Raw genomic sequence first — 25,995 nt, 5'->3', positions numbered from 1 at the left:
TTCAGAACCAGCTGTGAGGGGGCGTGTGGGGTGCAGGCCAGGAACCTTCTAGATCCTCCTGTGGTTTTGCCACATGCAGGGTAAGACAGGCTCTGCTTCGGAGGGCGGTGCTGAAGCCGTGGTTGCTGGAAATTCCTTTTCATCTTCAGCTTTGGTTGGGAAATATTTGTGTGATAAAAGCATCATCAGGTGTGAAGGTTAGGTATTTAAAAAATCGTAAAAGGCAAGTGCTCTTTAAAGCTTAATATTTGTTCAGACAGACAATAATTTTTGATATTAGTAGATCGACTCGGGTTTCTGTTTATTGTATGCATGTCTCAATTTGAACTTCAGCAACTCATGCTGTCTGGGTCAACACCCCCGGGGAGACTCATTTTCTCCCTGATATGAGTGACCCTGGGCTCTCCATTTCCCTCTGGGAAGGGGTCAAGCCACATGTACTGAGCACCAGAGGTTGGGGCTCATTCCCAAACTCCAGCCCTTGACTCCTCTTTTCCTTGTTTCTAGATTTCACTTCAGATCCTAATCTATTCACGTCTCAATCCAGCGTAATGTCTTCTCTGAAAATTGTTCCATTCTGTGTCTGTAGGGATATTTTCTTTCACCTTTTCTGCCTCTCCCCACCCCTTGTTCTCAACTTCCTTGTTCTTTGGGGCTCTTCTCGCAGTGACACACCCTCCCCCTACCTGCAGGACATAGCTCACTTAAGACCCAGTCCTGACCCCCTGGACGAGTCTCCCTGAGCGTCTCAGTAGAGTAGGCAGCGCCCTCGCCCCCCCATCAGGATTTATCCCGTTGCTGTATTCACTTGGCTGTCCTTCTGTCCTTCCACCCGATGACCCGGTTATTTGAACGAACAGAGTTCCCTTAGAACCTTTACTTACCCGGCACCTGGTACAGATATCGTGTGTTGGGTAGTTGAACAAATGCTCTGGGCACTCTTGAGTGTCTGGGGCAGTTGTGGTAAGCACACATGCTCTTGTCCAGTTAACAGGGAAGCATGCTTGGTTGGACTCAACTCTGTGTGACCTCATTTGGGTGTCATTTTTCTGTGTGTGTGGAGAGAGACACAGAGAGAGGGAGAGACAGACAGGGAGACAGAGAGACAGAGAACGAACACATGGAAGCTGCAGGGTGACCTTGGCTGTCAGTCTTCAGGTGCTGACCACCTTGTACTTCGGAGACAGCATTGCTCGCTGGGCTGGACCTCGACCCAGGAACCTGCCTGTCCCTGTCTCCCTACTCTAGGGTTGCAAGCATGTCATCACGCGCTACTTTTTTTAAAACCTGGATTCTGGGGAATTGAATTTGGACACTCATGCTAGCAAGGCCAGTGTTTGCCAGACGGAGCTGTCCTCCAGCCCAGCAATGTGATTGCTTGTGTTAGCTGCCCTTTAATTACACACTAGGATTTTTAATAAAACCTAGGTAACTAAGATTCAGTTACCTAGTGTAGAAACATAGTACATACTAATAAACCAGGGGAGATTCTCCTTTTAAGCCTAGCTAGAAATTATTAGTTTTTCTGGATCAGACAAATGGGAAATTGTTTAAAAGCAAACAAAAACCGAGGCTGGATTTGGAAATTCAAAGCTGCACTTTCTGTAGCCTTTCTCCGTTTCCTCTGTCTGCCCTTAGGAAGTCTTGTCTTTCCAGGACCAGAACATTATTGTTTAATGAGCCTTTTCTGATAAACAGCTTATCTTTTCTCCGGAATATTAGAGCCTGAGTGGCTGATCAGAAGGAATGTTCCAGGGAGGACCAGTGTAGTGGATTCTGGAAGACACGCCCCCTCCCTACCCCATTTTAATGAGGGTGGAGCTGCTCCATAAACAGAGACTCTGCCAGATGCTATGAGAGTTCAGCACACACACACACACACACACACACACACACACACACACACATACACACACCTGGGACAAATAATGAACAGTTCACATCATACAGAAGTGTAAATTATCACCAAAGCACAATTTGATTTTTATACATTATAGTTCACAGACTGATGTTATAGGCCAGCAACAAAAGTTAAAACTCTCTGAGTCACATAGACCAATTAGAAAAGTTTATGTCTAGCCAAGTTGTAAGCCGTGGTGTATGTATAGGCTCATATGTATGTGCAGTTATATGTTTACGCACAGGATATGAACTATCATTTTATTTATTATTTCACTACTATTCTTCTGAAGTCATTTGCAGATCAAGACACACTTGTGTGTGCATATCTGTTTGTATCTGCGCAGATCTGTGTGTGGTCTAAACTCAGTCTTCATGTTTTGCATAGAAAACACTTTACCCACTGAGCCCAGGGCCCCAGGCCCCAGGCCCAGCTTTCTTAAAAAATGAAATCAAATCTTATAAAAAATAATAGCATACATGGAACATAGTAATAGTCCATAATACAATGTTTTTCTTAATTTTGTTTGTATTGTTATAGTTTGAAATCTGTAACATTGTCCTATACAACTCCTGCCCTAGAAACCAAACACAAACAATCATAGATGTAGTGCAAAGAGAATTCTAAGAAGGATGTCATTTAAAACCACCCCAGGGAGGCTATGATAATGAGCATGGAGAGAAGATAACGGAGACACATTGCCTACTACGGTTTAAGAACACGGAAGAGTCACTTGGTAGGTCACATTATACATTCATAATCTCACCCATAAACATTCTGGATTGTGTCTTAAAAAGGTACACACTTGAAAGATTTTATGTCACAGCAGCCGAAAGGGTTCGGCTGTGTGTGTAGACAGAGCTTTGCAGCTGCTGGCCCCAGCTTGGCCGTTCACCAACCAGTGTGGCTGTAGTGTGTTTCCCAGAGTTCATGTGCTGGCAGCCCAACCCAGTCTATGTGCTAACATGTCTGAGGTGGGAATGACTACATGAGATCGTGAGAGGAAGGTGTACAGCTAACTCTGTAGGAAGCGGGTGAAGCTCCTGAGCTGGAACGCTCCCTCTGTATCTCACATGATCTCCTCCACCCCATGCTGATGAAGTATGAAAACTCTTACCACAGGCCGTTGTTTTGGGCTTCTCAGCCTGGAAGGTTACAAGCTATTTTTTTTTTTTTTCTTTTTAAAGCAATTTACTAAAGCCTGTGGTATTCAGTTGCAGTAACAGAAAACAGACTAAGACACAAATCGAGTGATGGCAGTGTTGGAGAGGCACATAATGTGCTTATGTGTTGCTTACTTCTCCCTCCCTCCCTCCCCTCCCTCCCTCCCTCCCTCTCTCTCCCCCCCTCCTTCCTTTTTTTTTTTTCTTTTTTTTTCCGAGACAGTTTCTCTGTGTAGACTTGGCCATGCTAGAACTCTCTCTGTAGACCAGGCTGGCCTCGAACTCACAGAGATCCACCTGCCTCTGCTCCCAAGTGCTGGGATTAAAGGTGTGCGCCACTGGCACGTACGTGTTTCTCACTCTGGGAAGTGAGGTTTCAGGAAAGGTTCAGGGGTGGCTGCAGAAGTGGGTGTGTGTTTAGCACAGTGCTAGCTCACACTTGGCTCTCAAAGAAATGGCGGCTGTTGCTTGCTCATGGACCAGGAAAAACGGAACAAATGATTTCGTGCTTGTCGGCATCAGCTCAAGCGTCAGCACATCAATGACACCCGGGTGGGTTACCTGTGACTTGGTACGAGCATAATCAAGAAAATCATGAGCTCGGTGTTGAACTCTTACATGAGTCACACAGACTTTAAAATGCCGCTTTTTGATTTAGAAGAACGGGGTGGGGGGCATCTCAGAACCCGTTTAGACAAGGTTTGTGTTTCCTCCACCTTTTTCAAATCAGAGCTGAGTGTTCCTCACATGACGTGCTTTCCTCTGTGAGTTCATCTGCTCAGGCTTGCAGAAGTGGGGCGCAGATGTTTGGGGTCAGGTATGACCACTGTCCACCGTGTTGAAGCAGCGGTGCATTCCTTAGAGTCTCTGCTCTGCAGCGGTGACTCGCTGTGGGTCACAGAGAAGAGTTCACATGCCCAGGTTTCCACAGCTAATGTCTCGCTCGCTGTATCCTGACTTTCCCCCTCCAGGTGGGCCTTTGGAATCACAGCCCAAGCGTATCTACCGTGCCGCATTCTCAGCGTGAGAGAAGAGCCCCTGATGAGGCTGGTGTGGCTGTGCACAGAACTGGCATGGTTCCCAGGCTGGCTTCAGCATTCCACCTTCATTATTTCACTAGTCCAGACAGAATCTGTGTCTTCTAGGAGAGTGCCATCTCCTGTATTAATTATACCACTCTGTTTAATCTCCAACAATATATATAGAATAATTAAAGGGGGTAGTAATAATTCTCCAAGCGCATGAAGCTTAATTAAGGCGCAGGAGCTAGCTGTTCCTTTGACTGCCATCCAACACCACGGTGCCCTACCGTCAGTCTGAGGAAGCCTCAGTCTGAATTAAAATAAAACACCCAATTAACAGACCGCTGATTGTATGCAGAAGATAAAAGGAAAAGATAACAGAAGGATTTACTCACCCTCATACCTCCTGCAAAATTAAACATGGTGGCATCCCATAATTTCTATGCAGAATATAACTTGCCAGAAATGCATATGGGGAGTGTGCACACAGGTGTACTCGGTACCTTCTGACAGACACGGTTAAAAATGTCAGCATCATTTTCCCAAGGATCAGGGCCTTTGGTTTTCATAGACTGGCTAGCTTGAACTCCCTCAGCCTTCTCTTGCTTCAGGTTCTGGAGATTTTTTTTGTTTGTCCCTCCTTGTAGAAGTACCCTATTCCTTGGGGCTGGAGAGATGGCTCAGTGGTTAAGAACACTGGCTGCTCTTCCAGAGGTCCTGAGTTCAATTCCCAGCAACCACATGGTGGCTCACAACCATCTATAATGAGGTCTGGTACCTTCTTCTGACCTGCAGACATACATACATACAGAACACTGTATAACATAATAAATAAATCTTAAAAAAAAAAAAAGCACCCTATTCTTTGTTAAGGATAGATAACTGGTCTGCCTTTATAAGGCCGGTGTCCGTTCGTCAAGAAGTTTTTTTGGGACAAGTAGTCTGTTACAGGAAAGACTAATGTATTTTCTAAGACCATATGTGGTGGGAAACAAAGGTACCCAAAAGATCCATCTTGCCACAGAACCACGACTTCTCACGTGTAGAAACTAGGCGCAAAGGAGCCACGTGAGGCGACCTGGGAGCTGGCGGAAATGCTCTTTTGGCCACACTCCATGCTCCTGAGAACCTCTGGCAGTGGCCTGCACCTCACCAAAGCCCTCTGCTGCCTCTGATGGCCTCAAACGTTTGAGCAGTGCTTGTCAGGCAGTCTGTAAGCCATGGGAATCCATGAGTACCCCTTCTGCCTGGGGCATCCTGACACACCCTGGAGGATCTCTGTGACCACGTGTTTCCAGGCTACTTGCCCTGACTTGTGTGGAGGACATGGCAACCTCAGCCTGCAGATTTCGGCTTTATGGATGACAGCGTGGCTTCAAGGAGACGTGGTCATTAGCGTTGCTCCTCCCCATGCATGATTCCAGTTCTCCCAGTGCTCCTCGTTAGCTGCACGACCGTCCTTTTGTGTGTAAATTACCATAATTAATAAGAACCGCCTTCATCTTGTTTTTCTGTTTTTGATGGGCTAGAAACATTAGTGAAAAGAAAAAAAATCAAGACTCCATTTGGAAAAGCAGGCAAATTTAGGATAATTGTCTTGTTTATCTATATTTATGTGTTTATTTGTATTCTGTTTCCTGTATTGAAAAAAGCTAGAAGATCAGGGACCTAGGGAGGACATTTCCTGTACACAGCAAACATTTTGATTGTCACATTTGTTGGTTGAGGACAAGGGTAGAGACTCTAGTGTGTGTGTGTATTGTGTCTGGTGTGGAATCCTGTCCCTGCTTCAGTCTCTTAGGGGAAAAATTAAAAATGGAAAGTAAAACCTTGTGATGTAGGAATCACAATGTCTTAAGTGCTTGATGGAACCCCCTTGGTTTGTCTTAATTTCTGACGTGACATTGGCTTTCTTATTTACTGCGCACCTCCAAACTGCTCTTTGCTCAAACAGAATTTTGTCTTGTGAATCACTTACTGGAGAATCAAAGAATTCGTTTTTATTTATTTATTTATACAGTGTTCTGCCAGCACACAAGAGGGCACCAGATCTCATTACAGATGGCTGTGAACCACTATGTGGTTGCTGGGAATTGAACTCAGGACCTCTGGAAGAGCAGCCAGTGCTCTTACCCTCCGAGCCATCTCTCCAGCCCTAGGAATTCAATTTTAAATTCGGCTTTCTCCTTCTCTCTCAGAAACAGGAGAGTCTGTTGGCTTCCAAAAGCACGGACAACAGTCCGTGGTGACCATCTCACAGTACAGTACTGGAAACTGTAGTGTGCAATGTCGTTTGCTTTGTTTAGTTTTGTTTTTTTCTCATTTAGCTTTGAGTATTTACTTTAAAATCAGCAGAAACTCTTGACTGCCTTAAGAGAAAAGTGAACAAGAATAAAATTAGAAAAGCCAAAATAAGTGAATGACCCTAAAAAATAAAAATTCCAAGAAGAAATACAAATTTCCAGAGGCCAAAGAAGGAATAGTCAACCCTTTTACAATCCAGGATTGTAGATTAAAGCAGTAAGAGACCAGGTTTTGAATCCCAGTTTGGAGAGAGACAATCGGAGAAGAGAGAACACATCGCCCTGAGTGTAAATTGTTCTTCCCTAAAACAGTTTGACTAAATCAGTTAGCCTGAAAATTGTAGCTGGGCATAGTGGCCCACACCCTTAACCCCAGCACTTGGGAGGCAGAAGCAGGCAGTTCTCTGTGAGTTCCAGCCCAGCCAGGGCTACCCAGTGAGAATTTGTCTCAACAAACAAAATAAAAAACAAAAACCTGGTTTCTGAGAATATGCTTTTTAAAATTCCTTTTGTTTTGGTGCTGGGTATTGAACCCAATCCCTCCTTCCCCCAGCCCTTGCCCTACCAGCAGGCTACACCTTCTGCCCCTGAGAATTTACTTCAGTGAAATATAATTAAACTTATATAAAATTTAGCTGTAAAAATAAATGAAACACTGGTGTAGAAACCGTTAGCTGTCAGCTAAGTGACCAATAAGAATGAAGTCACAGCGGGACAGTGGGGACGCACACCTTTGAACCCAGTACTTGGGAGGCAGAGGCGAGCGGATCTCTGAGTTCGAGGCTAACCTGAGCGAGGGAGTTCAGAGTGAGGTTCAGGACAGGGATCCATGGTGAGGGCTGCCAGATAAAATACAGGACACCCAGTTAGATCTGAGCTCTGAAACAATAGCCAACACCTTTGTAGTGTAGGTACATCCTAAATATTTATTGCCTCCACCACCTTGGCTGGAGTATTACAGGTTATGAACACCTAAGCTCTAGAGAGTGAAGACAGGTCAGAGCCTGGCGTGGTCAGGTGCCTGTCAGCCAAGTGTGAGTCCCTCAACGCCTGAAGTACAAAAGTTCGTTTTATGAATGTCTTTCTTTGGCATGTGCTTGGCATATGCTAGGCCCTGTGTTTGATCCCTGGCACCGTCACTGCACATGGAGAACCTTCTCTCGCCTGTACTTTCTTTACTGAAGTCTCTGACACCACCTGATTGCCAGAATATTTTGTTTTCCAAAAAAAAAAAAAAAAAATCCCTGTGGAGGACCTGTCAAGAAAGTCAATAGGAAGATGAGCAGAAAAAAAACGAACTAAGGACCAAATCAGATAAAGGCATGGTTTATATAGATTTATATAGATTTACTCCTTTAATAAAAGGACGTGTGTGTGAAGTTTTTCAGTGGTGGAAGAATACTATCAGCAGGAATTTGTAGCTTGTCACAGTGATAGCCAGAAAAATAGGTAAATTTAAAACTTGCCCATCGACAAATTGTGTGTATGTGTTTGTGTGTGTTTTAAGCCGAGGTCTCAAACTTGCCCTGTGGCCAGGATAACCCTGAACTCCAGATCCTCCAGTCTTTACCTCCCAAGTGCTGAGACTACAGGTGTGTACCTCCTCACCTGGCTGCTGTGCTAAGCCCTCTTCTCTTTCAATGTTGTAGCTGATTACAAGGAGAGCTTCAACACCATCGGGAACATCGAAGAGATCGCCTACAACGCAGTTTCCTTCACCTGGGATGTGAGTGAAGAGGCAAAGGTTAGTGAAGCCACCCTGACTCTGACCGAAAACTCTTCCAAAACCTTGTGTGGTAGTTTCCTAGAAGCCCGAGTCAGAGAAGAGAAAATGAACTTTGTACACTTGTAGAGGCCTCATTGTCCTTTGGTTGGGGTGGGCGGGCTTCTGCTCTGACAAAATATGATAAACCACCATATGCTCCAGTTTAGAACTTGCATCTGGCACCCAGGGTGTCCTGCGGGCCCTAGGCTTCTCTATGCCACACTGGGGAGTCTTCGTGGGGGGTGGGGGTGCGGGGCACCAGAAATGGGGTTTCTAATCGCATTTCACAACCATGACTTGGAAACACTCTGCGGACTGCTTTTCTGTGTCTCTGGGTGTAAGTCGGTTAAGTTGTGCAGAGGTGAGTAACATCCCTGACAAACAGGCGTCAAGGACAGACAGATGTCTGCACTGCCAGGGTTTGGATAAGAAAGTGTTTGCAAAGATAGCCACGTTTGCTCTCAGCCACAGGTCTGTTTTGAAGGCCCCAAAGCCCCTTCTGGGTCTCAGCTTCTTCTGGTTCTTCAGCCCCATTTTGCACTTAAAGGAGTGTTTCAGATAAAACCTAAGCTTGTTTTCTGCTTCGGTTGTGTGCCATCTGGGTGAGCGTTGGAAGACCTTGTCTTCAATCTCAGGAGGAGGTCAATGTAAACAAGGCTATCAATGCCTCATTGTCCTCAGCGGGAAGGCTGGGTGAGAGAGGAAGCTGGCTGGGAGTTTGCAAGCAGGCTTTCCAGAAGACTATGAATTGCTCAGTGTCTCATTCCGCTCATGGATAAAACAATGCAGGTCAAACTGGCTTGAGGCCCGAGAAAGGTGACCCAAGTGGGCACAGAGTGACAGATCAGCAGTGCGGCCTGGAGAGTGTTCCAGAGAAGGGAACAGGCCTTGCCACAGGATGCAAGATGCAGCTTCACACAGAACTGCAGGCACAGTGTGTCTCTGGCATGCCTGCACTCACCATGGCTGCCTGTGACCCATTCCGCTCTCTCCACACTCCTGAGACTGTCAGAGCTTGCAGAGGTTTGTCTGTGCTGTTCCAGGGCTCCTGCCACCCCTCCTCACTTCAGCCCATGCTGGCCCTTCTCTTTATGTTTCCCTTTATACATAAGGGGCGGGCTGCGTAAGGGCACAGTACTGGGATGTGTTGGAATTAACAATTCCAAATGTCTCTACTGGGCCCAGCATCCTGCTGGGATCCGGGTGATGTTGAACCAGCCAAGGATTCAATAGGGAACCACTAACCAAACAACAGTGTGACCAGGGAGAGGCCAAACTCACTTCACACTTACTGGAAAGAAAACAGGGCTCTACCACAGGTGTCTGACTATGTTAAAGCTTGCTCTAAACATAACCTGTAATCTGCATTTCAGTGTCACAGTCTGTGGTAGCGGACGTTAGAGGTGAAGTGTTAAAGACCATGTTTCAGTAGGTCCCTTTGAAGGAGAATGTGGAAATCAGACGGGCCCCATGGAAACCGATGGAGTAGTTGATCTGCGTCTAAGCTGACCTTCCAGCCAGTTCATTCCATACCACCGGCTTACCATATATAAGTGCTCACTTTCTTGTCTAAATGTGTGTGTGCACGTGTGTGATGGGTGTATACATGCATGTCTGGGTGTACACATGTGTGCATGGGTGTTTGTGAATGAGTGTGGGTTTGCACATATGTGCACAGATGTACTTCCCAGCAGACACGCTCATTTTCTTATACACATTGGCAGTATACAATTGCTCTTGGGCAGTATTTCATGCTACTTCCTGTAGCAGGGTTTGTTTTATTTCCTTAATTTCTATCTTTAGTGGCTGCCATTCTTTGTTAACTGATAAGTAAGTTTTCAAAAGCTGCAAATGATTCCCCAAACCACAGAAGGGCCTTTGAAGACAAGCACTGAAAAGCAGCCCTGGCAGGGTTGCCGAGCAGACTTGACAGAGCTTGCTTTCATGTCCGGGGTCTGAGGGAATCCTTTAGAATATTACTGATTTACTGTACGCGGACTGCAAAGACAGAACATCACAGCAGCCGTCGCGGGAAAGGTTTCCGGCAAAACGGAAAGGAGCAAGTGCGTGCTGATTTCAGGAGTTACACTTACATTTACACCCACCATATCTCTGTAGGCTTTGTGTGTGTGTGTGTGTGTGTGTGTGTGTGTGTGTGTGTGTGTGTGTGTGTGTGTGTGTAGCACAGGATTTGTTTTGTTTTGTGGCCAGAGAACACAGACTTGTGATCCGCAGAACAACAGATACACGTGGGAACATTATGCATTTATGAACCACTGGAAATTTTAATGTTTTCATCCGTGTTTAAAAATAAAGAGTTTTTATTTCTTTGGTATCATTTTTCTGAGACAGGGACTCCCTGAGTTGCCTTCCTGGGTCTGGAATTACAGGCACACACTGTAATACCAGGTTTAGAAGATTATTTTATTGTTGTTGCGGGTTTATGAATTATTTTAGATAATTAAGAATTCTAGAACCCTTGGGTCTGAGTGTTTGTAAGGTTGTGAGTAGGTTCTCATGATGATTGGCCACTCACTATTTTTTCCCTAGTTCTCACTGTCTCTGCCCAGCTATGGCATACATTTGAATTTTTATGCACAGTGGCATTGACCCTAGGTTTAGGTCTTCTGTGGCTCCTAGTGTCAGGGAGGCAGCAAACACAATGAAATTCGAAATGGTTCTCACTCTTGTGTGTCAAGGACTTTACCCACTGGACCTTCCCCTTAGCCTCTCTTCTAAAATTTGATTTATTTATTTAGTGTGTGTGCATGGGCATCCCTATGTGGTACTGGGCATCGAACCCAGGGCCTCCCATGTGCCAGGCAAGTGCTCTGCTTCTGGGTGCCTTACCCAGCTCCACTCCTTTGCTCATTGCCTCTGTGGCTGCTCTGCATGCTGCGTCTGTCTGTCGCCTGCCCTCTAGAACAAACAGGAGAAAGGAGAGGACAGCAACACCCAATCATTTAGCTTGCTTTAATTATGGGAGCAGCATTCGGCCAGGAAGGCGCTCACAGTCTCAGCAAGGTCGTTCCCAGACTCCCAGCACAGCCTGGCAGCCCGGTTCAGCAGAGCCTGCAAGGCTCTCCTCTCAGAGACGGTTTTTCCGGTTGGGCACGGCGCCTTTCTGCTAGGTGACCCAGCAGGCCAGTCTTGGAGGGACCTGTTTTCCCTCTGTGCAGTCTGGGGGACCACATGCTGTGCGTTGTCACTGGTCCTCCGTGTCTAGATGGCGAAGTTCTGAGTGCTGCCCTGTCAGAGCATGGGAACTGGTGAGGTGGGTCTGTGCAGCAGAAGACCCCTGCACGAGGTGCAGACGCAGGGCATTTATCTTTCTTACAGGGTCTCTCTATATAGTCCCGGCTGGCTGTGAACTCACAGCAATCCTCCTGCCTCAGCCTTCCAAATGTTGATATTACAGGTACTGTCACAGCCCAGCTTCCAGCACCTGATGTCCCCTTTCTCAGCTGTAGCACGAATCTTAAAAGGTCTTGTTAATAAAAACAAACCCAGTGCCAGTTATTGGGGTGAATGCTGGAACATCAGAGAAGCAGAACAAGCCACAGCCACCTCACCTTGCCAATTCCTCAGCTGATCCTGTTTCCTCAGACTGGAAGCCTCTGAGTCCTCATCTAGAATGAATCTCAGCTGAACTGCTGCTAGAAGCCTAAAAGCTTAACCAAGCTCTAGTTCCTGGTCCTCACACCTTAAATACCTTTCTGCTTCCTGCCATCACTTCCTGGGATTAAAGGTGTGTGTCACCATGCCTGGCTGTTTCCATTGTGGCCCTGAACTCACAGAGATCTGGATGGATCTCTGCCTCCAGAAGGCTAGGATTAAAAGTGTGTACCACCACTGCCTGACCTCTATGTTTAATATAGTGGCTGTTCTGTTCTCTGACCCCCAGATAAGTTTATTGGGGTACACATTATACCAACCACACTCAGCTTTATTTTGGCCAGCTGGGAAATGGTGGGGAGCGGGGGTAAGCACTCGGCAGATGCCTAAGGTCTCACCCACGGGATTATGGTGGGAGAGCTGTACCACTCTCTTCTGTGACTCCGACTCACAGGGACATCCCAGTTTTAAGTTGTTCTTGTCACCAAATGCTGGTACTTAAAAGGCAGGTTTGTCAAGCATGAATCTCCAGGATGCTTCACAACACGAGACTGTTGAGTTGTGAAGAGTGGTGTGCTCAGAGGGCTGGCGTGGATTGCTGGCCTTCCACGGTGGCAGCATCACCCACCCAGTGCAGCCTTAACCTCAGTCCTTCCCCGGGTTTCCAGGGAGAGTCCTGAAGTCCCCCACTTTTTATCAGTGCTGTGCTCTCTGTTCACAGGGATTTGGAGATTAACCTGCTAGAGAAGTCTCGTGGTGACCACACAGTACACAGTGTTGGGGTGCTGCTGAGTTCCTTGTGGATCACTGTCCTCTTTGTGTCTTTTCACCACAGCAGGAGACCAACCCCCACTCCCGCACCCCCATCTCTGTGTTTACCCCTTCCTACACTTTATCAAATGCTAGGATGAGATGAAGGAGGTTCCCCACCCTTTGAGTCTTTAAAACCAATCTCTCTGCAGCCAATGCTTTGGAAGGGTCTTGATTCAGTAAAAATACTTCTCTCTCACTACCATCAAAGAGATGAGTGGTACTCTCATCTTCCTTTAGAAATGTTTTTACTTATTATTATGATGATGGTGATGATGATGATGATTGTGTCTCTGTGTGTCAGTGTGGGACACAAGAGTCAGGACATGCATGTGGAGTTCAGAGGACAGCTTTTAGCAGTTGGATTTCTCTTTGTACCTTGCTTTGAGCCAGGGCCTCTTGTCTCTGCCTTCCGTCATACTTTAGGGGATCTGGATCCAGGCAATCCTGTCCCCTACCTCCTGTCTCCCAGGAGGCATGCTGGGATTGCAGATGCATCAGCACGCCTAACTTCTTAGGTAGGTTCTGGGGAAGAGTCTCAGACTGTCAAGCTTGTGTGGCAACTGCTTTTACCCACCAAGCCTTTCTTTCGACAATTTTTAAAGAAAAACCTAGAGTAATTTAGTAATATGAAGCTGGCACAGTGGGGTTCTCCTTGTTGCTTCTGAGCTTAGCCTCTCTGCTTCCCAGGGCAGAACAAGCCCTCGTTTCATGGCGTCTGTCCTGCTTGCCCAGACCGTCCTCTGGCTGCAGTAGAGGACCTGGAGTGTCACAAAGTCACTGGCGAACGTTCTTCCAGCTTTCTAGGCCTGGGACAGAGCCCCTCAGGAAGGACGACATTGTGGAGAGGTTGGGACACTTCTGTGTTAAGCAGCGTTAGGATGAGACTGGAGGCACAGGGCTGAGAAAGAAAGAAAGAAAAAGAAACAAAATCAAGGTGGAGGTTATTTTCAGGGAAGATGAAAGCATCTGCAACTTAAGAAATCGAATAAGCAAACATACTCACATGTAAACTAGCAGAAAGCAGCAGGCTCCCCTAACTTTCCCTTTCTTTCTATGCTTTAAATGAACCAGAGAGCCCGTGAGACGGCTCAGTGGGAATGGTACTTGTCGCCAATGCTGATGCCCAGAGTTCTGTCTCTGGAACCCACATGGCAGAAGGAAAGAAGAGCTGGTTCTACAGGTTGCTCTCTGACCCTCACACCTGTGTGTTTGTGCATGCACTCGAGTGTGTACACATACACATACACACACACACACACACACACACACACGCGCGCACGCGCGCACGCACACACAGAACTGAATTTATAGTAGAAGCTCCCCTGTAAATTTGAGCCTGTAGAAACCTGTAAGGTGGGTGTGGGCGTGGCATGCTGACATTTCCCCTGAGCTCTTTCCCTGGGTAGTTTACTTTTTTTGCTTTACTATTAAAAAGATGCCATTTAAGAGCCAAGGCCGTTTTTGAGGAGTAGTTGTTGACATGACTGGCTGATGACAGCTGGGGGTAACAGGCCGTCACATATCTGTAAATCCACCCTTAAGGAAGACAGAAGCCCGTGGGATGCCCGAGCACTACTTGGCAGCTTCCTGTTCCGTAACGCGAGTTGGCTGAATCAGAGTGTGGAGATCTGATGAGCAATGTTCTGTAGAGCGACTTCCTTTGTCCCAGTGAAATCTTGGCATCTTTCCTTTGTCCTGGCGTGGGCTGTGTGCTCCTTCAGGAGCTACCTTCTCACGGTGCAGCTGGTGGTGAGCAAGCCCACCCAACTTCCTGCAGGTGAGCAGGGAGCTCTCCACCAGCTTGGAGACGGCCGGTCTATGGTGGCAGCAGCGTTTCTCTAGGAGAAAGCAGTGAGTTGGGGAGAACAGAGTTACCGTCATCTGCTTGTACACTTGCAACTTCATAGTTACTCTGAGTGAGATCATGCTAATTAAAAGGTCAGCTTAAGCTCAGTACCCAATCATGGTGAATCTATCATGCCTCAGATTTGGTATTTCTTTTCTTTTTCTTATTTATTTTAATTTTTATGTATGTGTGTGTGGGGTGCCCACAGAGGCCAAAATAAGATGTCAGATTCCCCTAGAACTGAAGTTAGAGGCAGTTGTGAACCACCAGATGTGGATGCTAGAAGCCAAACTTGGGTCCTCTGGAAGAGCATCCAATGCTCTTAATTGCTGCGCCATCTATCCAGCCCCATTTATCTGTCTCTTTCCCAACATTTCTTTTCTTTTTTTTTTTTTTCTGATTTTTTTTTAAATTTTTATTTTGCAATACAATTAAGTTCTACATACAGGCACAGATTCCCTTGTTCTCCCCCCTCCCGCCCCCCTCACCTTCCCCCCAGCCCGCCCCCCAACATTTCTTTTTCATCTAAGATGTTTAATGGATGCTGTTGTTGAGACAGGGTCTCAGGTAGCAGAGGCTGGCCCTGAACTCTTGACTATCCTGCTTCCATTGCCCAGTGCTGGAATTAAAGATGTTATAGAGAACCCAGGTTCTATTCCCAACACCCACATGATAGCTCACAACCACCTGTGACTCCAGTTCTGAGGGATCTGGTACCTTCTGAACTCTGAAGGCATGAGGCATGCAAGTGGTACACATACATATGTGTAGGCAAAGCACTCCTAGGGCATGCTTCTAAGTGGAGAGTGCTCTCTCCCTCAGAGATGAGGGAAGATGGGCAAATATTGGTTTTCAGGATGCACAGAGAGAGCCAAAGAACTGTCTAAAGGATACCATATTTCTGAGTGACTAAGGTTCATAATTTTGCTGATCCCCCACCCTAGAACCCCTAGAAAGTTGATGCCTTTGCCTAGGAGCTTCTTAGGGAGTTGAGAGATACTGCCATTTGCACAGACATTACACCCCAGTGTTGCTTAACTTGGGGTGATTTTAAGCAGGTTATCTGATAGAGAATATTATAGGGCATCCCATGGTCTCAAAAGTAAAGAGAGCATTGAGAGAGGCTCCTGGGAGAGGTCTCAAAGATTGAGTTACACACTGCCAAGCAGGGCAAATGGCGTTTTTATGTGTTTGCTGGGGCGTGGTGTGGGCGGAGGGAGCTTTAAAAGGGAAAGGTAAACATTTGCTGGAGTCTTTGGTATTGAACTTAAACAAAGCCATACCTTTGTTCCCCTTTTATAAGGTAAGGGCTGACGGGAAAAGCTAAGAGGCTGGAGCTAATGCTTGTGAACAGGACTAATCTCCGGATGGCATCTCACTGAAGATATCAGTTGATCTTTTGTCACAGTCTGGAGTAGCCATGGTTTCTGCCGTGCATTCTGCTTATGGCCCTGAACCTAACGGCTATGAACTATTGTGCTATGCAGAGGATTGGATTACACACTTAGATTTCATGACATAATGGTGTGTGCTTGTGTGCACAATGACTGACTGATATTTGTTCAGCAATTTACTAGCTCTCGGGCACCTTGCCATGCCCGGCCTTAACATATATTATCCAATTATTTGTGTTTCTAAGCAGGTGACACTTCTCATCTAACTAACAGGTGATTTAAAGTTAGCTAGCTTACCTCGGTAACACAGCAGACGCATAATAAAGCCAAGATTCCACACCTACATTGAGTGTGATCCTCCCATACATAGTACTGCTCTCTCTCTGTTGGGAGGATCTTGAAGGAACATCTCCACTCAGGCTGACTGGTTTCTTTGAGGCAGCACTTGAGGTACTGGTTTAGGAGGATGGGATTCATGGCCAGGCACAGGTCATGCTTTCAGAGAAATTAGGACGGGCCTGGAACTAAGACGAACTTCTCGTACCCCTGGCCCTACCTCCCAGCACTGGGATTGCAGGCAGGCACCACCATGCCTGGCTCTTTCTTTTCTTTTCTCATCTGCCACTTTTCATTTTAAAAATTTAGATGAGAAATTAGAATAATGTGGTTAATGGCACACACCCTAACCTAGAACAGCTCACTACTAATATTTTTCCAGATTTTTCTCTACCCCCCCTCCCCACCCTTCTTGTCCGGCACGTCGTCACTCTGTACTTCTGCATGTAGACAGAGGATGCCCTTTCTGTGGGATCAGGGAAGATGTGAAGGGCGAGTGATCTGCTGCGCCTCAGGGTTAGAAAGATGAGCATGCCACACGGAGAAGGGATGCGCAGAGATCGGAAGGCTCAAGAGCAGGGTCTGTGGAGCCCAGAAGACAACAGAGGTTTTTGTAAGGATGGATTGATACGGCTCAGCTGTGGTGGACGGTAGGGAAGTGGGCAAAGGCTGGCCTGGGCAGAGTAAGGCTGCAGACAATGGTGGGAAGCTGAGAAGCCGAGCAGGAGGAGCCAGCCGAGGAAGCCAAATGAGTTTGGGGAACTGTTAGGACACACGCTTGGACCTCACCTCAGGCTGAGCTGGGAACTTTGGGAGTTGAGCCCACAGACAGAAGTTTTAATAAGACTTTCTAGTGACTGAAGGGAACTCAGATTTGAAAACTTGTGCCTGTAAGATGCTACCAAGAAAGGCTTTCAGCTGAAGAAAGCAAATTCAGTGGTGAGTTTATATTCCTGTGTGTGTGCGCATTTGTGCGCAAAAGCACACAGAAAGATGCTGTTTAATTTATAAGCAGTGTACCATATATGGTGGCACTCCTTATAAATGAATAGCTGGAAACAGCCTCATGGAGGGAATTGTCATTCCATATGTAAGTATTTTTAAAAAACGGAATTAGTAGGAAAAGCAAGAATGTGTATATTCTCTGCTGCCACTTGCAAAACAGGACAGGGATTTGCACAGCATGTTGAAACGTTTAACTGGGGAGCCTTCTGAGTTTCATATCAGACTCAAGCACTGCAAACCTAGGTTTTAAGAGCTGCTTGCCTAGCATGTACAAAGCCCTGGTTTTGATCCCCTGCATCACACAAACCAGGGATAGACGAGGCCCTTCCACAAAGAGTGAGATGGGGAGAGAGAGAAGACAAGGAAACAAAACCACGAGGACATTGAGTGAATGAATCTTTCAGTCTGCATTTAAATTCTCACGACAGGAGCTTGTCACTGCCTGACGTGGCCTGTCAACTCATGCCAGTGGCCTGCTATACAAGATCTGCTGGGGTGGCAGAGCTGCATGGGACCATTTGAAAACTACTGGAGGCTTCTGACCTAGATATCTCTCCAGCAAAATTCTGTGGAGAAGTAGATTTGATGTTTGAAGAATAAGTTGACCTCGATGTAATGTTGGTTCAATTAATGAGACTCATAAACTGATCCACACTGGAGCCTTCCGAGGCTGGCTTCACAAACTCGCTGAGGGAGAATCTGGCCAGGAGGAGGTAGTGTCCTGTGGGAAAGAGCTTGAGGGGGCCCCTGTGGTGCAGAAGGGGTACCGGGCCGGTGGGCAGGGGTGGCCTGACGGACTGTGCCCTGGGTCTGAGGATGCGCAGTTACAGAGATGAGCACCAGGGAGGCAGGCTGTGGGCGGCACTGTGCTCCTGGGATGCTGGGGCATCTCCTTAGATTTTCTACAGAGTCCTCTGCAGTTTAAAGGTGTGACCTCATTTAAATACCATAGCACCAAGGTGGGGGTGGTTGGAGCTACTTAGAAGACAGACAGGGTCTGAATGCAGGAGGGCTGATCCAGGGAGCCTTCCTCCCTCCCTCCCTCCCTCCTTCCCTCCCTCCCTCCTTCCCTCCCTCCCTCCCTCCCTCCCTCCCTCCTTCCCTCCCTCCCTCCCTCCCTCCTTCCCTCCCTTCCTTTCCTTTTTCTGTTTGTGAATTTCATCTTGCTCTCCACTGTACAGAAAGCTGGCTCTTTTCTGGAGAAACTTTCACTGTAGATCAATCCTACTCAATGCCTGCTTTGAGACCTTAGCTTGGAAGCCTGTCTACTCTAGGCCTCTTGAGTGAATGCTTCCTGCTCTCTGCTGGGCCGGTGTCCTCTCACTACCAGCCTGCCTGGCCCAGGGGAGTCCTCTATTTTTACCTACTCTGGAAGGGCTGTGGCCCCTCCCACTGCCAAACCCCGTGGCTTTTCTCAGTCTCTCCTCGGGCCTCCAACTTGTTCTGTGGCCTAGCTCTCCTTGTCCTACTTGGCCCATGACACACACGTGGCCCCGGGCAGCTCCGTTACTGACTGAATGAATTGCTGTGTCTCTCCACAGCCCTGTCCCCCTCAGGTCTTTCCCGTCCTCCAGTCCTCCACCGTAGACATCCTGCCCCTCTGCTAAGCTGCCCCCTTTACTGTTTGTCTCTCTCTTATCCCATGGTTCCTACAGAGGGACTTCCCAGGTAAACTCTTTCCTTCTCCAAGTTCTCATAGCAAGTGTGGTCTGGGGGTCTAGCTCTGCTTGCTCCACAACACTGACTAGAACTGGGAGTGAGCGATGCGTCTTCCCTGGGAGCGAGGCCGCTGTTACAGGCACTCTGTGTTTGCCACACATCCTTCTGCAGTTCTTCCAGAGGTTGTAAGCATGTGTGGATAAGGACATAGTTAGATGGATAGACAGACAGACAATCATGCTGACTGTGAAGCTGGTGCTTAACTTAGGTGTGCTGATACCTCAGGTAAATAGATGGGCACACAGACAAGCGGTCAGACAGATATCTTCGGAGAATACGTCCAGTCAGAGCAGCTGACCCACTCTGTGACCCTGACAACTTCAGTTGCTTATGTCAGCCTTGGCCTCTAGGCCCTATTATTTATGAAAGCAAGATTGTGCATAAAAAGGAAAAAGCATATTTGGAAAAACAATTTATGTTCCCTTAACTCATTGAGTAAATATTTGCTGAGGAACCTGAGCCTGGCACAATGCAGCTAACTTGAGGCAGACAAAGAGCCCTTCTTACGGGCTTTTCGCCACCATGGAGCACACAGGTAATTAAATGCTGAACAACAAACAGCAGATTAAATTCAAATACTACGTGTGTGAAGAAAACAGAAAAGAGAAACTTGAAAGAGCATGCATCTCGTGGGGGCGAGGAAAGTGACTCTGGGTGGGGAGATACAGCTGGCCTGTCTGAGGAGTTAGCCTTGAGTCAAGGTCTGAAGAGGAGGCTGCTCCTGTGAGGGTCTGTACAGACAGTTGAGTGCAGTGGCCCCGAGACGGACCAGATTTCATGGGCTCGGAAACAATAACAAAAAACCTATGGGCGGTGGAAAAATGGGAAAGCCGCCCTGGTAGAATCAGGGAGTGTGTACTCAGAGACGCCAGCTGCACGTGCAGAAAATAAATGCATCGTAGGGATGAAAGGTAAAACAAAAAATAGAGAAATACAGTAATCATTTCTATAAACGCTGTACACCCGGAGGTTTCAGGAAATCCTGAACAGAACAGCAAGCTCCCTGAGAGCAGGTGTGTGGAGAGCTCTGGTCTTCTTGTCCTCACCTCAGCACGACGCCAGCACAGAAGGACGACATTTAATGTATGACATCCAGGTTCGATACCTCACATTTTATTATTTCTCCACTTGGTTCTCTGACATTGTACTAGAATTTACTCTTACTTTTTGCCTGTCTCAAATTGTTATTCCATCTTCACTTAAGAACAGTATTACCAGAGTGGATGAAATATGACAAAATGTCAGGAAGTTATTAAGGTGTTTAGTAAGAGGCAGGAGGATCTCTGTGAGTTCAGGCCAGGTCCACATAGTGTGTTCCAGAACAGCTAGGGCCACATAGTGAGACCCTGTCTAGGGGAAGAGGAGAAAGAGGAGGAGGAGGAGGAGGAGGAGGAGGAGGAGGAGGAGGAGGAGGAGGAGGAGGAGGAGACTTGGCAACAGCACTCATGTATTTACATATCAATTTTGAAAGGAGAATGGGTTCTGGCGTTAAACCTGTCCTCTCTGTCCTCTCTCGGTGTACGCCCTGTGCCTGTGGCTTTGGGGCTAATGCCTGTGTGCTTCCTTAGATGACTTCTTTAGGATCCAGAGTATCAGGAAATGCATAAATAATATAAATAGCCTTTAACCAGAAAGATAGCACAAAATTCAATTTTTATGAAGTCAAACAAGTCCATGATGTGAAGCTTTAGTTTTAAATCTCAAATTGCTTTCTAAATCAATTAAAGGTAGGGTCAGTTGTTTTACTGGAAAACCCCAGAAACACAGTGGAGGTTAACAATGGTTCTGAATGAAGCTCCCTGGAGTGTGTTTATTTTAATAAACCTCCCTACATGCTTGGTGCACAGCTGAGTTTTGAGACCTCTGCAAAGTTGCTTCTGTGCTAGAAGTCACAAAGCAGGAATTGTCATTCACATGGGACAAATGATTTTATTTTTAAAAAGTCACATGCCATTGGACTGCTTTCATGGAAGGAAAGGTGTCTAGGCACATTTGGAAGTTATCTGATTCACTCTGAGCATGTGCGGAAATTGAAATGCTCTCTATCACTTGCCTGAATGCACATGGTTTAACTAGTTTTCCCGAAGAAGGAAGAGTGCGCTTGTACAATTAGAAGGGGTTTGGGAAGTGCTGTGTGGAAGCAGTGGCCTCACAATTGTTGCGTGTGTAACTCAGAGGTCTGCCGGTTATTTACCTGCTCCATCTGCTCTCTGTGTCGTTAGCTCCTGCTGAAGCTAAAAGAACTTTCTGTGCTTGACATTTGGATGAACATTCAGTGGGTGAAGTCATACCTTATCCTCCTCAGACTTCTCCAACACATTTACACCCAGTTCCTTGTGGGTAGACTTCTGAGAGAGTTGCTCTCCTGCTTGCCTGCTGCTCATGGAGCTGGGACATGGTTGGGTTTGCAAGATGAAAGCAACAAACGGATGCTTATCAGTTCCAAGGCCTTCCATGCTCCCCGCCCCCTCTGTGGTTAAAGTTCAACCACTTGGATTTTGAGTGTGGTGCGGCCAGGCTAAGATGGATGCCATCGGGCATTGCTAGCTGCTTTCCATGGGGTTAGTCAGCAGGAGAAGGAAGTGGGCGCTGAGCGGAGCAGCGCTGAGCCCAGCACAGCATCCTGCCTGCTCCGCTGACTGGAGATCCAGCGCTGGGCTGCACAGAAGACAAGCTCCTGGCTTTCCCTTTTATGGGATCAGGATGCCTTGAGTCTCAGCCACACTGGGCCTTCTGTGGAGACCCTTTCTATTTTAAGAGCACTGAGTCTAAATGTCTCCCCATGGAACTCAATTGGCTTTTAAGGACCTTGTGTCCTGGGTGACTGACTTTTATAGCTCCTCCAAGGACGATTGAGTCCATTGGAGTACATCGCCAGTGAGCATCTCATTGGCTGCAGATGACCAGGCTACTTAAGTGGTCCGTGTAAATAGTCATGATCTATTGCTCTAGCTCTCTTAGACTTGGAGCTGACAGACCATAATCAGCGTTTCTCTCTGCCTATCACATAGATGCACAGTGAATGACGGGCATGTAAGTTAGTGAGCCAGCCATAAATAAAGCCCCTCATGTAGGAAATATCTATCCGAACATTAGTTTCTCTTCTATTAGGTAGACCTTTTGATGGAGTGGGAACAAAACTGGTCAGGATTGAGGTACCCAGGATTACACCAGGAAGAACTCTGTGAAGTGCACAGCCAGAATTAGGGACAACCGCACGGTTCAACAGAGTGAGCATCTAATTTGCGGACACAAAACTGCATTCTGGCCAAGATCATCACATTGCCAGCAGTAAAAGAAGTCAAGTATCCCTGGGAAAGGACACCTCTTTCCTGACCTGCAGATCCATGGTCAATGGAGCTATTGTAATCTTTAAGGCACATCATCCCTTACCCCACCTCACCTCTGTCTTCTGTGGTTACAGGGCCCATAGCTTATATGTTTGTGCTCCCACAGCCTCGAGAAACTTAAGACATTGGAGAATATTTGCTCCTCGAATGAGCGTTAAATAAAATTTCTCTGCCGTTTACGGACTCTCCGAGGCTGGAGGTAGCATTTTCTGTTACTGTGACTGTTCAGGACAGCGTGCCCTGGAAGCATCCTGTCTACCATAGCCTTTCTTAGGAGTCCCCACCACTCAGGCATTTGTATCTTCAGTTGGTCCCCCGCACCCCCTTCCTTAGAAGTCATAAGGCTCCTGCTCAAGCCTGTGTTCCTGTGGCTCACATTTCACTAGTATCCTCCAGGCTGAGGACTTCATGCTGTGTGCCTGGGGCCTCTGCTCACACCTCTCTTGGACTACTGTATGATGGTCATTGCTGAGTGCTTGTGGCACTCCCCCCACCCCCGAATTGTTAGCTCTATGAGATAGACTTGCCTTCTGTCCAACACTGTTCGATCTATCGTGTGTTTCCATGGATTCTTATAGATGGAATAAATGAGCGAAAAGAATAAATGAGTGGAATGAATGTATTTTAAAGTATCTTTTGTTGTATATTAAGATATATAACATGATCTTACAGGGTCCATATAAAGAATAAGGTAAGGAAATTAACATATTTATTATCTTATACAGTTATCCTTTCCCTTCATGCATGTGTGTGTGTGTGTGTGTGTGTCTGTCTGTATGTATGTATGTGTCTGTGCATGTGCACATGTGTGTGCGTGGGCCATTTTGTGTGTGCCTGTGTTTGTGTGTAAAGGAGCTAAAATTTATTCATTCTGGTTGGGCATGGTGGCTCATACCTGTAATTCCTGCTTTAGAGAGGCTTAATTGAGAGGATCACCCCAAGTTTAACACCCGCCTGGTCTAAACAGTGAGTCCCAAGTTTTAAGTGACCTTGGGCTACAGAGGAGGGCCCTGTCTCAAAACCAAAGAAACAGGGAAACACGAATCCAATGTGCCTCAAAGCACCTGCCCATTAGCTCTCTCTAGACCTTTTCTCGCGATGAGACAGAAAAGGTCTAGAGTACTTGTTTTTTTAGGTGGTGACTGGGAAGGCCGAGGCTGTGGCACAGCGGGCACTTGTTGTAATTAGCACATTACTGAAACTTGTCACCTGTCCTGGTGCCTTACTAATGTACCTACGATTACAAGGAGGAGGTCACAGACAAAAAGATAATGTGTAAAGAGGTAAAGCATTGGAATATAGATGCCTGCTGGTGTAAACTACACAAGCCCGTGAGGCTTCAAACAGCAGTGATGCTTAGGAAGAAGTCTAAGGCCTTTGTCGTCTTGCAGGGCAACCCTAGGCAGGGCGCAAAGTGTCTATGTTTGAAGTCCGTCAAAAGGCCAGGGGAGAAAACTTTTGAAAAGTTGTGTTATGTTATGCATAATAATTTATGTGCCTTGTGTAGCCCTGGCTGAGAATCCCCTTAAAACCAGCGTGTCACCATGACCAGAATACTTGAGGAAACAGCTTGCTGGAAGAGAGGGGTTTGGTTTCTCTCTCTTCTCTGAGTTTTGGAAGGCTTCAGTCCCTTGTGGCTGGGAGGCATCATGGCAGGAGCTGTTCACATCAGCATGGCCCGGGAAGCAGAGAGCATGCCAAGAGCCAGGGGCTGGCTATAACCTTCAAAGCATAGCGCCCAATCCAAACTATGACAAATGGCATCTTTTGACTGTGACCCGTTGTTGTGTGGAATGAGGTCATTTTAGCCTATTTAGCTCGTCATTCACACCCGTCCCTATCTCTATCAATCCTTAACAATAAGACTTGTTTTTATTTTTTCTATTAATCAAACGGAACCCTAAACACTGACTGGGGTTCCTAGCCTGTCGGGCTCATGGCATGTCTATTGCATGCTGTTTGTTTGAAGGTTTCTACTGTCCTTCTTACATGCTGTAAGATGAGGATTTCTCTCTCTCTCTCTCTCTCTCTCTCTCTCTCTCTCTCTCTCTCTCTCTCTCTCAGGTGTGTGCCACCTCTTCCTGCTGACTGGAGGCTGTCGATGCTGCTCTTACTTCATTTAATCCCCTTTCATTTCCTGCCTTCGGTAGCTCTTGTACTTTTCCACTAACGTGGAATAGGTCGGTATTTAGATTTCCTTCTGCAGGGAGAGGGCTTACAGGTGCTTTAAAGAGAACACTGAAAGCTGAAAATGTTGAGTGCCTTGTCTCAGGTCCCTTAACTGGTTAATGCTGGAGTAGGGGCTGAAGTCATGGCTTCTGACTCTCAAGGCCTTCTGCAAGTTAGGTCATTTATCCAGTGCTCAGTGAGTGTCCTTTGCTAGGCATTGTATTAGGTGCCAGTGATATTAAATAATAAATTATTCCAGACCCCCTGCTTCACAGTCAAGGAAGAAAGTTTTATATAAACAGAACCAGGTTTCAGTGCTATTGGATTAAAAAAGAAGTTGTTTTTTTCTGATTTAACCTTTAATTTTTTTATCTTGCAGATCAGGGCTAGGGAAAGTTATGCTATTAGAAGTGATGACTTTTAAAATTAATTATCTAATCTAATTTATATGTGTGTGCCTGGGTATATGATGTATGCATGCCATGTGCACACAGGAGACTGGGATTACAGGTGTGTGCCACACTTCCAGCTAATAAGAGGCCAGATGGTGTCATATCCTGTAGAACTGGAGTTACAACAATTGTGAGCCATCATGGGGGTCCTGGGAACCTAACTCTAGTCCCCTGCAAGAACAGCAAGTGTTCTTAACTGCTGAGCAGTCTCTCCAGCTCCAGCTGAGAAAACAGTGTGTTACCTAACTCATTTATGGCTAAGTGAGTAAGGCTTTGCTGACCAACTTTCTTTCTTTCTTTCTTTCTTTTTTTTTTTTTTTTCTGGAGCTGAGGACCAAACCCAAGGCCTTGTGCTTGCTAGGCAAGTGCTCTACCACTGAGCTAAATCCCCAACCCCATCTGACCAACTTTCTAGAAGGTCATTTAAACTATTTCAAGGTCAACTATGAAAGCAAATTATTTAGAAGTTTATAGTCAATGGATTTATTTATTTATTGATTGATTGATTTTTTGAGACAGGGTTTCTCTGTGTAGCCCTGGCTGTCCTGGAACTCACTCTGTAGACCAGGCTGGCCTTGAACCCAGAAAACCACCTGCCTCTGCCTCCCAGTGCTGGGATTAAAGGTGTGCCCCACTACCACCTGGTTTCTTGTTCTTTTAATTTTTTTCTTTTTAAGAATTATTTATATGTTCACCAGAATAAGGAATCTGATCCCATTACAAATGGTTGTGAGCCACCATGTGGTTGCTGGGAATTGAACTCAGGAACTCTGGAAGAGCAATTAATGCTCTTAACTGCTAAGCCATCTCTCCAGCCCTGTTCTTTTAATTTTTAAGATTACCTTTCTTGCTTAGCATGCCTTTAATCCCAGCACTGGGAGGCAGAGGCAGGTGGAACTCTGAGTTTGAGACCAGCCTGGTCTACAGAGAGTTTCAGGACAGCCAGGGCTACACAGGGAAACCCTGTCTTGGAAAAAGAAGTTTATAGCCATATGATACATACATTTGTGCATTCAGCAGGTTTCTGTGGGAAAGTATTGAATATCTGTCATGTGTCCTGATAGTTTCCTGTAGGACTTGGCTTTGCACATCTGCTCATGTCTCTCAGGAGATCCTCTGTATGGTAGTTTGTGAACTTCCTTC

The 25,995-nt window shown here is 46.5% G+C and overlaps 1 protein-coding gene across 2 annotated transcripts in view; it reads left to right on the top strand.

The window, feature by feature from the left end:
* The window catches only part of Grhl2 (grainyhead like transcription factor 2), a 142,884-nt gene that overhangs the window by 73,996 nt on the left and 42,893 nt on the right, over positions 1–25,995 (top strand). For both annotated transcript variants that reach the window (XM_059247562.1, XM_059247561.1), the window contains exon 8: positions 8,038–8,132. In XM_059247562.1, the coding sequence (XP_059103545.1) occupies positions 8,038–8,132 (95 nt within the window). The remainder of the gene's footprint in view (positions 1–8,037; positions 8,133–25,995) is intronic.

The sequence above is a fragment of the Peromyscus eremicus genome, chromosome 20 (assembly GCF_949786415.1).
Source record: "Peromyscus eremicus chromosome 20, PerEre_H2_v1, whole genome shotgun sequence".
Taxonomy (NCBI): domain Eukaryota; kingdom Metazoa; phylum Chordata; class Mammalia; order Rodentia; family Cricetidae; genus Peromyscus; species Peromyscus eremicus.
Note: the sequence above shows the minus strand (reverse complement) of the source record. Positions and strands in the feature narration are given on the sequence as shown.